Raw genomic sequence first — 18887 nt, forward strand, 5'->3', positions numbered from 1 at the left:
CACACGATAGGCTATGCATGGCGGCCAGTATTAATGGTGAAGGAAGAACCCTGGAAAGCCCCAGAAAGAATCACTGACCCATGAGCTACTGGCAAGCTTTCTCACATACCCACACTGGCCGAATCCGAGACCCGAATCCACACAGACGGAGGTGAGATATCAGTGATCCGTAACGGAGAGTGCTTTAGACCACTCGGCCACCCTGCATAAGTTTGATCATGTGTGAGATTCACATATGTTAATGAAATGATCTTGCATCGTTTAGTTTATTTGTTACCACTCAATGGAGACTGTATGTACTTTATTTAGTTTTGATATTAAACATGGTAAAGAAATGGTTTTAGAATGTTGGTTGCTATGGTAATGGAAAGCATTTATAAAATACTTGTAATGATAAAAAAATACTTAATTAATTTTTTTTCTTCAGTGAAAGTTATTACTTTTTTTCAGTGCATGAATTACACATTATAATAATTTTAATGTCCTGTTTTCATTCACTCATTGAAACCCCATATATTGTACAAAAAGTCTTTCCATATTCAGATTTGTTTAAATAATATATGGGTCACGTGTCAATTTCATAGACTCCAGGTAAAGGTATAAACTCTATAATTGTATGTTCATACGTTTGGGTACACTTGATAAATGGTGTTTTTATATTGTAGCAATAATCTTTTCATGGAGATTAATTGAACTCAGAATGGCCTTTTTTGATACAGTGTACATGCATGGGTTTCCTCCAAATATTTGGGGGGAAAATACAACTATAAATTTGGAGATATTAGTTTGGCAAATATTGTAAACTAGTCAAGAAAGTAAATACAAAAATATTAAAGTTCACTGATAATGATTTAACTCAAATAATGTGAAGAGGCAAATAAATAAACAATTGCCAGAAACTGATATCAATGCTATTAGAGTATTTAATAAACAATTGCCAGAAACTGATATCAATACTATTAGAGTATTTAAGAAGAGATATCATGAGTATGTATGTACTTCTAATAGATAATGGAATTTTGTATTTTGATACTAAACATGTTATATAAATAATAATTATTGCTATCTTCATATAATGAGCATTGTTATATTCTCCTTTAGAGGGCCTCAAGGGAGAAAAGTCCTTGACTAATGAGTCACCCTTTATAAATAAAGCATTATTATTACTAATTTCCTTGTACATGGAACTTCTGGTGATATGCTTGCAACACATATTAGACAAACATGTACCTCATTTTTAGCACCTCTATACACTGTCAGCTTTTTTTTTTGATTGTTGGAGCACTTCTTGCATGTGTTTCACTTCTAGTTCAGTCTAGCCTGAGAGAGTGTCAGTGAAGTTGATGAAGGACTTTTCTTTCTTTGCACATAGAAAAGTCCCTTATATATATCTGACATCAGTCCTCCCCTCCTCGGAAGCATGTATCTTAATCTTCTTCAAAGTGCCATCTCATAGAGTATAATAAAAGTATTGATGAGGAAATGGAAAAATATTTCCGTCATTTTAGCTGTTCCTTCTGACCAGATATTTGAACCTAAACTGCATTCAAATCTACCCATATGAATCTGGCAGTTGTGGAAATCTTGAGCCTCTATTCATCCCTCTCTCTCTTTTTGAAAGGCTGTTTCTTCTCCAGTTACCATAGTATTGGTGGACAGAAAGAAGACCAGTGGAAAAACAAAATTGAAACTTCAGAAAAAATTACTTGCATGTATTTCACCTACTATAATTCAATATATACAATGTTGAGAGTTGTTTTTTTGCTGTCCATGAGACAAATATTTTACATGGACCTACAATCTATTTCTTGACTAGAGTGGAAAACTTATTTTACCTATACCTATAGTCTATTTCTTGGAAGTTCAATATCAAACGCAGATGTATAAATAATGAGATCGGAAGAGGGAAGCTTAGTGCTCGTCAAAATATATACATGGACATATGATGACTTTTCCATTTGAGCCCCTTGTAGAGTTTTCAATACACTGTAGGGCAACATTTGCCCTATGTATTCAAAAGCGATTTCCATGAGGATAAAGAGTTCACTAAATAATTTTTTCTTTGGTTGGTGTCTGTTCACCTTCATGCTGATTTACTGCATAGGTATTAATCTGGTCTGCTAGAACCATCTGTACTTGCTTATAAGACAACTGCAAGTGCAAACTGCACAGACCCAGATCTGCCATCGCGTAACGTGCTGGTAGACCTAGATTTGCGCAGATTGTTAGGAGTAATCAGTAGAACAAACAACACAGACCATGATCTACAGGCTCATTATGTTATGGCAGAACAGGATCTTTGTTGTTTGCAGTTTGGCTCAACTTATAAGCAAGTATATATGGTAAGTGCTCCTCAGCTAGCCACTCAAAATATAATACAGTGGTGTGGCACATTATAGCCGAGAGGTTGGTCCTTTGGGTTAAATAAATTCCTAGATATCAACAGCTACAGCAGCTAATGACCAGAAGTCATCATGTCAGGGAAGTCTCCCACTCCACTACCTCTTCGTCTGATGGTTGCTCCACGTCACTAAGATCATTCAAATCTATATCGCTGCTCTCTTCAGTCTCTTATAATTCAGAATCTGACAACCAGTCTGGTCACGGTACGATATGGTTAGTCTCTTCCTTAGAAAAGCCTAAAATGCTTGACTCATCTGAGGCTTCGACATTTCAGCATTCAGGAAATGCATTCTGTGGTGCAACACTGTCATTATGATATAGCACCAAACTGATCATGATCAAGCTGAATTTCTTTTTACATCTGCAGTTACTTTTACTGATTACCATAGCTTTATCCAGTCACCATGTATGGCACATGTGTCATTCTTTCATGCTATTTTGAGAGAACAAATAACAAAAACACATATTGACATATGTTTGTAATAACCCATAATATGCCCAAGTATATCAAGCAGGTCCTGGCCACGAATAACCAGAGAAAATATGATTTTATAAGGTGACTGTATTGTGCATGAGAATTGTATAGTTAGTAACACCTGAACTGTCAAATTTTCAAAGTCTAAATATATAATAATGTCAAAACATTGATGTTTGATTTCATGTTAGTCAGTAAAACTTTTCCTTAGGTATTCATTGATAATGAACTAAAGTATTAAAGTTACTATCTGAATCAAGTAAATCCATCTTCCAACTGAATTAGTACACAACCAGAAGCAAAAATGGTGCCATGCATGCCATGTGGGTACAGCTATATTTAGAAATGGATTTTCCTAATATGATCAGTCACACTTAATAGCTTCATTACAACAATCCATGGATAGGACTGCATATATATGGATTTGATATTTGTTTGCATGTTAATTGTTGTTGTTGTTGTTGTTGTAGGGTTTAATGCCATTCTTCAGCACAAGATAGATTATACATGGTGGCCTGTATAAATGGTGGAGGAAGAACCTGGAAAAAGCACAGACCCACGAGATGCCACTGGCAATCTTTTTCATGTACCCACATTGGCCAAGCCTGAGACTGTCTGCATGCTCGTAATATTGTTGTAAATTGGCTAGATATTATTCACTTTACTGCTTATTTTGTATTTTTTTTAAAAATGGCTAATGCAAGAAAACGAGCTTCACCTTACAAGACTCCATAAGACACCATTTTCCTGAACATTTGTAACAAAAGAAAATGTTGGAGTGCTAAAATCTTGTATCACATAATATCTAGACTTTGCTCTCCATAAATTATATGTTTTCTTTAATATATGTCCCATATAAATTTTGAAAATAGTCTTGTGAAGAGGTACTTCTTAGATGTCATGATGTCCACCGTTATTACCCTTTTACAGGTTCAATTACAGTTTGAGCCTGATTTGATGAAGAAAATAACAAGCACAGCAGTTAAAATGTTCCAAAAATATGTTTAAACAGTGCTTTAACTGGTTCTGTTCCTAAACATACACTGCTATTTACATATTAATGTTTTAATTTTTGAAACACTACTTCGTATGTTTTCATCATGAGATGATAACTTTCAAAAGTCCAGCAGTGATAACAATTGTTAATTATAGGGCTTATGAAAAATGGGTAAATATCAAGATGGTATGAAGTTTGGTTGATGGTTTACATAGGTCATATAGTTACAAAAAACATGCAAGCCTTCTTGGTGAAATGGTCACAAGTTATGTAAAGAGTTGAGTAATATGAAGTCCACATGGACCTCTTGTTTTGTTTTTAAAATGCTGACCTTCTTTTGAAGGAAATGAAAAGTTGTGATCCATGATATTGACTATTGAGGATCAACAGGTTTGGGTTACATGGAGTTCTTCCCCTTACAAAAAATGAAGCAAACCAAAAATAAAAAATAAAAATTGTTACTAGATGCAGAATTTCAATAGAACAATTCAAAAAAATTACCAGAATCATTCACCTTAGGGATTAAAATGGGCAACATGCAAGTTATAACTGAATATATTTGGTTAAACAGAATTTGACTGTTGCATGTATTGCCATGTTAAACTGCCAAAAACACTGGGCATTTCTTTTGTTATCACAAGTGCATTATTTTATGAAATTTCATTTATTAAAGTACCTTTACTACATTTTTTTATATACAATTTTGTTCTTTTAGCTCTTAATAAAATATCCCAGTATGTTTTTGTCCTGAAACACTTTTAAAAAATTGTCTTATCTGGGGAAAAAAAACCCCAGTGAATTACATTTTAATTCATATGAAAGCTGTGTGACTCGGTAGATCACAAATTAAATCTGTATCTGTAAACTTAGCTTTAAATGCTTGAATAACAGGTCAAAACAATGAATACAAATCCGAATCTTGTCTCCCAGGACAGGTGATCTGTTATAGTAGTGGTCTTTCAAGACAGGTTTCGCTGCATACCTCAGTCCACTAAATATACACTTAGATTTACTTGCCTAGTATGCATGAGACTTTGTGCTTCAGGAGATTGGTTGCAAATAAATTTGCCATATATATTTTGGTGAGCAAAAGCTGGATATTCTTCAATGAGTTTCATAAATTTAGTATTAAATTATTACCCATTAGAGACTTTATCACAGTTTTTATTTCAGTGGAAATTATTTAGATAGGAAGAAGAACAATAATTTTGTTCTTTCAGACAGACGCTTCACCTTTCATTTGTTGTGCTTGAAAAATAGTCCCAAGTAAAGTTGAACAAGTATTAACGTTTAAAAGTTGATTATACTTTTTACAAAAAGACTGGTTTAAATGTTAACTTCTATAAGTAAATAAACTCACCTGTTTATAGAAGAATGTAGACATAAACTGGTTTCTCAAATGACAGAATATTAGGCCTATCAAACCAGAGTATTTTTACGTGGTAGCAAAACTCAAACAATCTAATGCCTCTTATATGATGCTATTCTCACTGTCTCCTGTTCCAAATCAACTAAATCAAATATGCAGTCACAAATACATTACAGTAAATATGGAATTTCTTTATCCAGTAATAATCTTTTCACATGAATATCCACCAACTTCCAGTACTGAAAGTGACATACCTTAGGTAACAACATTATTACATTGATCTGACCTCAATGAATCAAACTATGTGACATTACACAGAACTTCCATACAGTTTATGTTTAGAAATGATGTTCTCTGAGTCAATTGTTTCATTCATTCTGAAGGACAATAACTCTTTTAATTCTTATTTGTAAAAGAAAATGTTTTTAAATTGTATTGGTTATAAAACTGCCAAAAAAATCAACAATACTTTGGGACTAGTTTTTACATGCTAAAAATAAAGGTACATTGAGTCAGAATGAACGAAATTATTTCTTCTTCTTTCTATCTCCATTACAATTTTAAAAAAAACTATGTGATAAACAGATTCTCAGATGTTTAATGATTTAATATTAAATTTATGAAACTCATTGAATAATGTCCAGCTTTTCAAGTCAAGACTCGCAAAAAGTGGACATTACACAACTCTTTTCATAAACTCAATATTAAATCATTACTATTTGAGATCCTCTTTTTCTTGCCTAGAATGCTACATAGATGTACAAACTGTAGTGCATGCATGAGTTAACTAAGGGTTAAATTGGGTAGTGTAAGGATAGATAATTGCTTCTTTTCATTTCATACACTGGGTCACTGGTGTGTATTATTCAAGTGTTTTAAATTATTGGACTCTGTTGAAGGACCTGAGTCTGCCCAAATAGCCAGAGGTTGTAAACTGAAGGGAGATACAGCTGGCAGAGAACCTTTAAGCCAATATGAAAACAGTTGATTATTGAGATAATTGAGTTTTGGAAAATTAACTGCATACAGAATTGTATCCTCTTTTAGCCTTGCTTCAGTAATACTGGCTCCTGAGTTACCTTGGTTCTTTATTAATATGGTATACAAGTTCTGTACTAGTCCATTTGGGTTTTTTGTATTGGAGATCAAAATTTAAGGATCAATGTTATTTGATGTATAATTGATTAAAAATTTAATTTCCTTGCCATGATACAAAAATTTTCTTTACAATCATGAAAACTGTCAGTACTGGGAAGAAAATGGACAGGCAGACAGTGCAAATCAATTACGTAATATTTAAATACTTAGCTGTTTATTTTATCTCATTTCCTACATGTATTAATCACATTTCTTTATCGGCAGATTTAAAATGTTGATCTCCAGTTATCTTTGCTTTTGATGCTATATGTATAAGCAGATAAGAGTGCTAATTTGAAATGAAATTTAAAAAACTGGTACTTGAATGATTTATATCTTGTGCAAGCCATGATCAGCAAAAGATTTAAATAAATGCTGTTTATTCAATATTTTAAAATTTTTAAGGATTTTGTTGTTTGTGCAAAGTACAGATTTAAACACCTAATGAACAGCCTTTTCTGAAAGCAATAGGACCCCTTCTCCATACCATGAAATTACGTCCATTCAGTAGAACACTTATCTCCAGTCCATCAAAGTAAGTACCAAATATAGGACCCCTTCTGCATTTCATTAAATTAAGTCCCAACAGTAGGACCCCTTCTCCAGTCCATGGAATTGAGTCCCAACAATAAGACCCCTTCTCCAGTCCATGAAATTAAGTCCCAACAATAGGACCCCTTCTGATCCAGTCCAAGAAATTAAGTCCCAACAATAGGACCCCTTCTCCAGTCCATGAAATTAAGTCCCAACAATAGGACCCTTTCTCCAGTCCATGAAATAAAATACCAACAATAGGATTCTTTCTCCAGTCCACAATTTCAAGTTTTGATGAAAATAAAAATTTTGACAAAAATGAAAAAATTTATGCACACAAATAAATGAATTGATAGTATTCAACAAATTTCATTTACAAAACGATCACAGATTTAAGGTTTTATTTATCACAATGTTATAGAAAATAAAAGACTGATTTTATGTAGTGAAACTTCAAAAGGATGGAGTGAAAAGACTCAGAAGTACATATGGCTGATTTTTACATTATGCTTGTGTCTTACAAGGTATCAGTTGGAACATTGCTTGGCCATTTCACTCAATTTGAGAATTAAAATACCGAAGAAGTAATTGTATAAATGCACATTAGCTTGACAAGTTTGCTGATTTGTACTGGCAAACTGTACCACATGTTATGAAAGATTATAATGCCAACAACGTTCCTATCATGTCCTTCCACCACCATATTGTGCAAAAAAAAGTAGTTCAGAATATAGTTCTTAATGGCTGCAATTTACATCCAAGATTTTGTTCTCAACTTGATGGAATATGTTGCATTCATAACATAGTATTCCTATTCAGGTACATAATTCAAGTATAAAACTTACCGTGTGCATATATTAAAAGATACATCAGAGGAAAAACCTTGTTCGTACATGCTTATGAAGTTTATTCAATTTTTTTTGTTATCCAGTCATATTGCTCATACATTGTTATCAGTCATATTGATCATACATTGTTATTAGTCATATTGCTCATATGTTGTTATCAGTCATATTGCTCATACATTGTTATCAGTCATATTGCTCATACGTTGTTATCAGACATATTGCTCATACATTTCTGGTATCTGTTTTTATTTCAAGTGTGCAAATTGCACAATACATAGGTTTATTTAAGAAGACCATCATAAGATAAGTCAAACATTGGGCAGTGACATAGAAAGAAATTCTCTGCTCTTTCTCCACCAAAATTGAGTTCTGGGGACTCACTCCTAATAAAATACATTGTTTGATAGAAATTTTGGTCACCCTTTTGACCTGGGCCTCCCTGTCATGGGATTTTTTTAGGTAGCTGTAGCACCACTGCATGTAGGGCATGGTCTGAAAATGTGAATGTTGAAAGGTGCATTGATCGGTTGTAAAATTTTATTTATTATCAAGATTATGGTCATACTTAGAAATTATCACTGTTGATGAATACATTTTGTGTCACGAATTATATATATGAGACCAGTGACTTACATTGCACTACTAATTTCCTTAGAATATGCTTCCAGACCACTGACTGTAATATCATATGTATCATGTACCTTCTGGTAAATAAAATTATTAATTATTAAAAGGAAAGGCAATGCAGTTACAATCTCAATTCTTAGTACTCGGCTAAAATGCAGTACTTGGCCCAAGTTGTTGCACAAATAATTTTTTCACGAAGTTCATTATCTTAGACCTATGGATTTTTCATGTTTTGTTGAATATTTGACTATAAACACATTTTGTCTATATTAGTTTTACATGAAGTCCAGGGAAGAGATTGCAGACACTATAAGGTGCATATAATATATAAGTAAGTATATTAAAAGGTTAAAACGCAATTTTATGTAAAGTAACATATTAAGAACTGAAACAAATAAAAACAATAACATTTTGTAGTAATAAAGAACACAATTAAAGAATAATTTTCTTTCTGACAGTTAACACATTAACCCTTGGAGGTTTATGTCGTTTTCACCTGAAATTTGAGTAGGAAACACATTTTGAAAGCTATTTCTGAATACATCCTAATACATCAACTTCCAGGTGATCTTCCAATAACATAACGCCTAGTTGTGTTAGAAACATCAGATTTCATTGGCTATTTGGCTCACACATGAGCAGAAGGGTACAAGTTGGAGGTTTTTTTTGCTGAACGGACCCATTATTTTTGTATTGAGACCATTCTTTATTCCGAATGCCCATCTTATCCTACTTTTTGCAAAGGTTCATCTGTCTGTTTGCAAGATCGGATTCTGACCACGGGCAAATTTTGGGTGGAATTAAAAAAATCAGGTCCAAAAAATGAGTTTTTTTCCTCTGTATTTTGTAGTGCAACTAGAAATTCCTGATTATTTGGTATCATTGTAGACGTACATCTGTCTACCTTTCTATAATAGCACCCACTTCAGTGTATCATACATGACCTTGATGCTGCAGAGCTCAACAGTAGGCTCCTACCTCCTGCCATGTAAACTCATCACCAGGGGTTAATGTGTTAAAACATAATTTGCAACTAGTACAAATTGTATCTATTTCACATAAGAAATAAAAATATTTATATTACTTTGATAAAGTTGATGAAGCCATAAGTATCAATTAAGCATGTGTTCTTGCCTTCTAACAACACGATATGATAAAAATATCAATTGATTAACTAGGTACATAGAAAGGGCTATGGACAAAACATGTACTCTCATTTGAAAAGTACAACAAAACTATATTTCATTGAAACAATCTATCAAAAGTCTTTGCTCAACTTCTTTGTTAATTGGCATGCAGTGACTGAAAAAGAATAAATGCTACAGATATAGCTTTTTTTATCAAAAGTAACTTTTATTCTGACCTGAATTCTGCTGAAATTTGACAAGTCAAAACATATTCTGACAAACTTGCATGGAATTTTCAGTTGGACATTATATGCATGTGGAAAAATTAATAATAGACTCCATCTTATAATTTTAAAAGATGATTAATTGGAATTACACATGGCTATTAATGTTGTTGTCCAAAGGTTATGGACACCATGTATGATTCATATATCCCTGTATATGCTAAAATTTATGTTTTAAGTGTCCAATGCAGTGTACCTGTGGTAAGCATGAAAATTCACTACCTGAATGCAAGAAATAAGCAAAATAATTTTTTAATATTTTCTAGAGTACATGAATATACTTTACATACTCTATTTGAAATACACCTGTCCATGAACTTTCATTTGTTCTGTCTTAACTTTATTCAGTCCTGCGATATATTAAATCAGAACTTTTGCTTGAGCAAGCTGAGAAGAGATCATTCAACATGTTTTAATCTCATTTTCTAAAATATTAGGGTTCATTTATGAGTTGAATAAAGAAACAAGTTTTATGTAGTGTCCATAACCTTTTCTAAGCATTATAATACATGTAGTACCTTTATTAAGTATAGTTTAGAGGTTACCATGGCAGTTTCTTTTTACTGTTTGTATAATACACATTTACAAAGCCACCTTAGTTAGTCATAGACAGTATATAACAAGAGAAGTTATCTTTATTTCTTCATCAAAATGTAATTTTTATAGAAATATTTTAATTTTCATGGCTGAAACACTCTAAATAGGTATATTATATAACTTTGTATCGTTGAACATAATTCAGTTACATGGTTTTTATTTTTTTCCCTGAAATGACCATAACAGACACTAAAATGGCACAAGTCTAATTTAGGTTATGGACAAAAGAAAATAGGATTTCCAAATTATATATATACATACATACCATTACTGCTGCCAGACACTGTTTCTTCTTGCTACATCATTTAGTGTCTCTTTCTTCTAATGAGAACATAATAACAAAAGACATGGTCCTTGAAACCTATTCATGTTTATGAATGCAGGGAGTGATTGTTCTTACTTTCATTTTGGTATATTTCATTATGCAGTATTGCATCATAAAAATGTTGCGTAGCTTCATAAAAATGTTGCATCGTTCCATTTCGCGGCAGTGTTCAAGATAAAGATGATATAATAAAGATGCTATCAAATTTTTGCAAATATCATAATAAATCAGAAGATAATAACCCATGAGGATTGATAAACATGTTCTGGTAATACTTTTTTTAGTGTCCATGACCAGTTTTTTTTACTAATGAATGGAAAGTTTTCAGAATTTTTTCAGTAGGTTTCATGTTAATGCAACCTTTGACCTGACACTTATATATAACAGTAATATAAGAATTGTCGATGTCCAAAAAGTAAACAAAAAAAATTGTTACGGACACTGTGGAATTGTCTAAATCCCTTTTTAATAAAATGAAGAGACACTGACATTTTTATATGTTCTGCATGATACAAATTTGATATTTACAATCAAAAATTATTATCCAAGGCTGTTTTCAGATATCAATACAAGATTTTAAGTTGCAAAAGTGACTGTTTGGTTTAAAGTGGATTAAACTAGTTGACTGATATAGACCAACAAAACAGTTTTCAAGAGGAAAATGTGTGTATTGTTACCCAGTTACATGTATTTGTTTGACACCTCAGATTTATTTCTTGTGATATATTTTAGTAGTTAGTTCATCCAAAGCAGTCATTATGAATGAATGAATGGCCCTATTCACATTTTGGATGCTTTTGCCAACACATCAGCAGTATAAACTAGTATAGCATTTATTTGTATTAAGAAGGCATTCACTATGATTTCATTATGAACCATGACTAGTTACCAAAGTACAGTTATCATGATGAAACCAGTCATAATGATGAGTCATATTTAACAGTTGATAATGTAGATGAAATCAGTGTGATACAACATACATTAGATCTAAATAAAGCATTTGTACTTCAGATTTAGATTTTGCACTGGTGTGATACAATATATTGTGTTTATTGTGTTATTTTATTTGTTTCAGATGACACTTTAAAATATCTATCATGAAGGCATTTTGGTGTATCAGTTTCATACTCTTGTACCCCCACCATGTACAGAGCTTCTTTGGTAGCATTACAAATGGAAGTAAGTACTCTCATTATCTCTGTCTGTCTGTCTGTCTCTCTCTCTCTCTCTCTCTGTGTGTCTGTGTGTGTGTGTGTGTGTGTATATATATATATATATATATATATATATATATCACACATATCAATATTGTATACATGTAACATTGTTTACAACCTTCCTCATGGGAGTCAGTAATACCATATTAGCTATTGCTATTGCATAGTTATATAGTACCTTTCCAGTAGGAAAATGTCACAGCTAAATGACTAAAATTTTGTCCTCATATTAAGGTGAACCAGAAACGTCCAGAACACTAGACCACCCCTGCATGAAAACCCCACATATTGGGCATGTACTGTACTGGTGTCTCTTCATTACAGTTTAGGTTGAGATGTTGTAATGTTCAAGATCGCTTACGTTAAAGAAGATCAGCAGCTGCTTTGCAGTTCAACGAGCAAATTATTGTCTTCTGTGCTGTTTTCTTCTTAAACATTAGGATTATACCCTGATCAGCTTTTATCACAGTTTTTTTAAAGCTCTGGAGCTTTTTTAAGACTTTTGTTTCATACACACTCATGTATATCTTAGCATTTTAATTTGACCTTGTTACCCGATCTTGAGTGTTAGTGTTTCAGATTTCAAATTGGTTGTTTTTTTAGTCTCAAAACAATTTCTAAGCAGCAATGGGTAGATATTTTACTTTAATTTCTCTATCCTTGCATTTTGCAGTCTACAGACTTACTTGCCACTCATTTTATTTTCCTTACCTATATCATGAATTGTGACATTTTTGTATGTTAGCAGGTTGCACACCACTTGTTATCTTCATCTATTGCAGGGTTCTCAAATTCAAATCACTACAAAGGCCACATGAGGTTTAGTACATTGGCCCAAGGGCCGCATCACTGAAACCTTTTCATACAGCAAAAGCAGCTCATATGAAAGGTAGCAAGTTGAAATGTTGAAAACAAGAACAGGTTTCCCATGCTTCTGGAAATCAGGAAAAAGTCGAGAGAACTGCAGATAATTTTATCCCCAATCGTGAAAAGTCCTTGAATTTCACAAATATTGATGAAAGTCGGGAAAACCCCGGGAATTTTCAGCCACCACTTGACGACTGAAACAATTACGTAATTGAGTAGTAACTGTACTGATCATGAGTTAAATATATTGAGTTCATTTGGTTGCTTGCAGTAAACATATATGTTGAGTCAACCCAGATGCCCATTGGATTAGATTCATATAGTGGACTTTTATTTTCAGTCAGCTCGATATCCGTATCTTTCCTTACATGGAAGGTATGAAAACCAGTCTAGCATCACACGAGGCCAACATGGTGGTGGCAAAGCGTAGCTACTTACCAGATGACCTAGCAAACTTTAATTGTTGTTACGAGTGATACATGCATGAAATCGATATGAAAATTACTTATTTTGTCAGAAATTGTGAGTATTAAAATCGTTATGTCTTTAATCTGCTGAAAGACAAGATAAAACTATGTCGTTGATGAAATGTGACCTGGTACTCAGAATTTGCATTGCTAGCTGCATGAGTACACAAATCTAACAACCCACATTTTCAAATGTTGTAGAGAAAAAAATAAAAATATATTAAATGAAAGTCGCATACTGGTTGTAATAAAAATACAAAAACGAAAGAACACAAAATTCTCCATATTTATGTATTCTGAGAACAACTTCTGGAGTTTAGTTGTATCACATGACTACCACGTTGACATGTGCTCTCGGCCTGATAAATCATACTGACCAGATTGCTGGTTTTTACAAAAAGTATCTGACTTTCATTTAATATAATTGAATTTCTGTACATCAACATTATAAAAGAGTTTTCTGTTTGATATCACGTGACTATTGGACTTCTGCTGTCGTCGTTTGAGATTTGGGAAGTCATGTGACTAGTAATTCAAATGGCGAGTCCAAGGTCAGGTTTGATCTACATCATAGTTTCATCTTGTCTGGCAGCAGATTCACAACGTAGCAATTATAATACTTAACATTTCTGAGAAAATAAATAATTTTCCTATTGATTTCATGCAGATATGAGTCGATATAACATAATTTTAACTTTTTTAGGCTACCATATGTCGCTACTGCACAGTAGTGGCAAATTCCAAATTTTCTATATGCAGTTGCAATGACCCCACACCCCAACATAAATGTCCAAATATGAAAAATGGGGTGGGAGTATTTGGAGGAAACTCACATTAGAAAACGGACTGCTGTTTGTTTTAAGCCAAATTTGTAGTCCAAACTGTTGAATCTCAGAGCTGAAATGAGATATTGTCTTCCCTTGTATTTTATATTAAAAAATGATATGAGCCCCTGTATCAATACAGGTTTGGAGACTGGTTTAACGAATGACAAGAAGACAAGTTGATTTTTCAGAAAATTCAGTCCTTGTTTATACAACAGTATATAATTTTGAAGGTCTTTTGTCAAAATTTAAATCGACCCATTTGAAAATGTTTTTTAAATGATGGATTTTTAACCAGATCGTCTTAAGGATATTAGGTTGTTTGAAAAATCTTCTTTGGGATTTTATTGGCACAGCCAAATTCAGGGTTAAACTCGTCAACATTGATTGGTTGTAAAGAAAACATTTGCATTATTATTATTTTACAACTTCCTGGTGTAGTTGCATGCCACATGAAATAACTCAACAGGCTGCTTATTTGAGACCCCTAATCTATTGTGCTTAGTTATTTAACTCAGGTACTTTTTCATTTTAGTTTTTTTCTTGTCATTAGCAATCGTAACCTACTGGTGTTATGCTAATTTTAGTAGCTCCTTGCTGTTTGTAAGCCTGCTAGACTTATTTTATTGCTTTATCTGTCCTGGAAGCCTTTTTTACTGAATAAATTATGTTAGCATGGACTTAGTCCATGCTTGACCTGTAGGATTTTTTGTATATCAGATCTTCCTTTCAGCATCTTTATTTCAATAACAATGTCTAAGCAAGGTATAGGTAAGCGTGGCCTGGGACATACATCTCACTTGTTTATGTAGTATGTGTTGTAAGGAGGCAGATGGTTGTCCTTTGTTAGCCTTTGGTCTGATGAAATGCCACAGAATCCATGAACCTACCAAGTGAAAAAGATACTATCCTCATTTTCTTCAGAGTTTTCCAAGTTCTCTTCTCTGAGTCCCTCAGTTCTGAGAGAAAGATTACTCAAGTCTCCTTGCAGACTCCTATGATTAGAGTGGCGAATGAGTCATATCTTTCTGAGAGGGAGGAGCAGCACTGTCCCCATTCCATGAGGGCAGAGAACCAATTGCACCCCTTCAAGAGGGAGGAGCAGCACCATCTCTTTTTATGACTAGGCTAGAGAGTGAGTTATGCCCTCCCCTCAGGAAGCAGCAACATCCTCTTGCATCCAAAATGACAGTGATTTGTACCAATCCCATGAGAGGGGGAGCAGCACCCTCTACTGACCCTCAGCTCAGTGAGGGCTGATTCTGTGTTGCGATTCCTCCCAGCTGGGATTTGGCTGAGTTTCTCCTCTCTCCAAAATACAGTCTCATCTCATGGGTAAATGGAAACTAGCTTTCAGGTTCTAGATTAGGGCATGGGATTGGATGGGCATCCCCCCTTCCCCATTATCCCTCTAAATCTCTATGGAATATGGGGTCTTTTGCAACATGGAATTGATTAGTTCTTTCCCTACACACAACCATGGACTTCTAAAGCGAGGAAGCAGCACCCCATTAATGCCGGGGTCCATTGTCAGTGATACAATTGAGATTGGACCTAAAAAGAGTTAAGAAGATTGACCTTCTACCTCAAAATGCTCAAGATTGGCAGAGAATTTCTCCCTAAACCACTAGCAGAGGCTACTGTTATAAACTGTCCTTTAACTCCATGGGAGGAATTAACAGTTAAAGTTTCTCCTTCTTCCATGTCTTCCATGGAACAGAGAGTTATTGCCTCCCATGTGAGAGTGCAGGATGATGTTCTTTCTGTCTTCATTGAAGCCAACAAGTTTGACTTAGAGCACCTTCTCATCTCTTCAGTTAAAGAGGCACAGGTGAAAGAATCCTGGTCATTTGATAAAGCAGTAAATGAGGTTTTCATCTATTGCCTAGCAATCAGTGTCCCAAACTTTCAGGTTCTGGGGCTAACTCTCTACCAGATCTCTTGCTCCTTCCTCAATCAGTTACAGTCAAGCTGTCTCAAGTTTAACAAGGGCCAAGCTTTTGATAGACAACATAGGTGGTAGCTTGATCCCACTACCCTCCCATGATGTGATCCTTAGTAGCTGCTTCTAGGTACAAGATTTATATCCCCTTTTTGGCTCACTAAACCTCCCACTTTGGATTCTGAAGCAGCTCAAGTGTGTATTTTCTATGGAGACCTGGGATTGTCTTCCATTGAAAACACTGGAATCCATGGAACAAAAGGCTATCTCACTTGCAATCATACCCTTACATGCCAACCTTTTTTTCAGACTGCTAAAGGAAGAATCACTCTAGACAGTGGCTCTTCATTGTTTGTTGTAAGCAGTGGTAAATGTGTCCAAGCATGCATTGTCTTTGTCCATGGCCTTATCAGCAGAGTTTTTCCATCTCCACAGGGATGTTGCTCTGGACTCTTTCATAGTTCTAATTGTACTAGAGCACAGTAAGAACCATCTGAGGACTGCCACCCTGGACCTAGAGACTCACTTCATAGGGCTTATTTTCCTTATTTTCTTCATTTTGTCTGAGGATTTGATAGCCCACCAACACTGGTCCCTTACATCCACTTCTGGCACATTGAAAGAAGCCAAAAAGCAAGAGTTATCCAGACCATCACACATCCCCAGTCAAAGCAACAGCCCCATTTCAGAGCTCCCTAACTGCAGGTATGCCCTAGAAGCACGTGTTACAAAGGCCCAGGGAAGAAATTCATAGTCCCTTCCCCCTCATCCTTTCTAAGGATGAGGGTGGACAGCACTAGTGACTCGCTCCCTTTCCAGCAGAGCTTACCTCTTCCTTCAGTTACCATTGGCACCAGACTAAATCTCTTTTCACAGGCTTGTTGAGCAGTTATAGTCAATGGCTAGGTCCTTTCTATCATAAGAGATGGTTGTTAGCTTCAGTTCCAAATTATCCCTCCTCTTGTAAGCTACCGCATTTGCTTCTGCCATTTACATCTGATGCACTGAAAGGAAGAGGTTTATTCCTTTCTATGGAAGATGCCATAGGGAAGTTTTTGAAAGAGCAATCTATGACTTCTAGTCCCAGATTTTCCTTGTTTCCAAGAAAGGGTGAAAGTCTCATGTAATTATCAAACTTTCTACCCATAACAGATTTCTGCTGGACTCAGTCAGTGAAGACCTGGCAATCGGGTAGTCTCCATCGATCTTCAGGATGCATACCTTCACATCACTATCTTTCCTCCACACAGATATTACCTAAAGTTTTACTTTGATTGGGAGGTTATCCAATTTCAATCTCTGCTGTTCAGCCTAACCTCATTGCCTAGAGCCTTTACCAAGGTCATGGGAGTAGTTGCATCCAATTTAAGATCATTATGTGTCCAAATTATCCAATATTTTGATGATTCCATGTCCCTCATGACAGAGTAGTAAGATCCTGTCCCTGTTGGAGATGCAGAAAATAAAGTATGTCCACCTATTAATTAAGATGTCACTGTGATGGTCTCCTCCAACAAGATGTTGGTGGTAGCATACCTAAGGAGACAAGGAGGCATACATGCACCTTCTCTCATTGTGGTGGTTTTGAGCCTCCATTAGTGGGCAACTTCAAAAGGAATATTTCTCCTGAGTTGCCTCATTCTTGGCAGGAAGAACATTTTGGAAGACATTCTGTCAAGCAAAAGGAAGATAATCCTTACAGAATGGCCACTCAACCAGTCTTTAGCAGACTCCTTGTTCCAACTTTGGGGAACTCCCTTGGCAGACTTATTTGCCAGCAAACTAAACAACAAGCTCCCATTTTGTTTCTCCATTCCCAGACCAGAGGGTGTGGCCAGTGGATGCTTTCAGCCTGAAGTGAGATCGTTTGTTCACTTACATCTTCCCACCCTTCACTATGATCCCACAGGTCCTACACAAAGTCGGGGATTCCACAGCTCAGCTCATTCTGATTACACTTTGAGGCTACAGTGATCATGGTTCATTGATTTTCATGCTCTTTTGGTGGACTGTCCCAGGACCTTACCTCACTCTCCTACACAACACCCCATAGATTCTCCACCTTCACACTAATGGCACATCTCAAATGGTCTTTCTGCAAAGAAAAGTTATTCATCAAAGTTGCAAGTGCATCATTCATTCCAGGAGAAGATGAATCATCTAAGATATTTCGTGATTGGTGTAGTAGAAAATGAATCAATCCTAGCTGTTTCTGTCTGAGTGCAGTGGTTAATTTTCTTTTCTTCTTTTTGATACAGATGAGAAGGGGGTCAAATTTAACCTCATTAAACCATACTAGAGAAAGCTACAACTGACAAACAGCTCTATTGTTTATGTCCGTGTCCCTGTGGAATGACTAAGTCAATAAAGTGTTACTGTCAGATGATGACCTAGAGGGGTTAGTCAAAGTAGCTGTCACTGATATTGAGGAGCCACTGGAAAAGTTCACTGGTGAGGGTTCAGGCTGGCATCTAGTGAGTGTGAGTCAACAGAGCTACACATTTTGCAATACCATCTGTGTCAAGGTCAAACACATATCCCTACACCTCATTGGTCCCAAAAAAGGGTCATAAATTTGAAAAACTGAGATTATTGATACTCTGAGTGTGCCATATTGTCTGTGATACAGCCCACTGATGACCACGATCATCATTAAACAAGCAAATACAGCTGGTATCAGAGAGAGCTCAGGTTCGGTAAGCTAAAGTTTCCAATGAAGGTATCTGATATTACTAAGTTTAATAGACTTTACCCCACCATGGCCATACATGTCTTTAGATGAGAGTATGCACTCTACCCAATCTACATCTCTGAAAAGATACTGGAAAATAATATCATCCTGTTGCA

At 35.1% G+C, this 18887-nt stretch overlaps 1 protein-coding gene across 13 annotated transcripts in view; it reads left to right on the top strand.

Annotated features, from left to right (window-relative positions):
- The window catches only part of LOC149807275 (uncharacterized), a 181209-nt gene that overhangs the window by 57178 nt on the left and 105144 nt on the right, over positions 1–18887 (top strand). For 8 of the 13 annotated variants that reach the window (XM_089964394.1, XM_089964370.1, XM_089964378.1 and 5 more), the window contains 2 exons: positions 8664–8721; positions 11799–11902. In XM_089964394.1, the coding sequence (XP_089820520.1) occupies positions 11821–11902 (82 nt within the window). In that variant the 5' untranslated portion in view covers positions 8664–8721; positions 11799–11820. The remainder of the gene's footprint in view (positions 1–8663; positions 8722–11798; positions 11903–18887) is intronic. The other 5 variants (XR_016422200.1, XM_089964385.1, XM_089964360.1 and 2 more) reach the window with 1 other exon arrangement.

The sequence above is a fragment of the Sinohyriopsis cumingii genome, chromosome 1, assembly GCF_028554795.1.
Source record: "Sinohyriopsis cumingii isolate HCF-2022 chromosome 1, ASM2855479v2, whole genome shotgun sequence".
In the NCBI taxonomy this organism is placed as follows: domain Eukaryota; kingdom Metazoa; phylum Mollusca; class Bivalvia; order Unionida; family Unionidae; genus Sinohyriopsis; species Sinohyriopsis cumingii.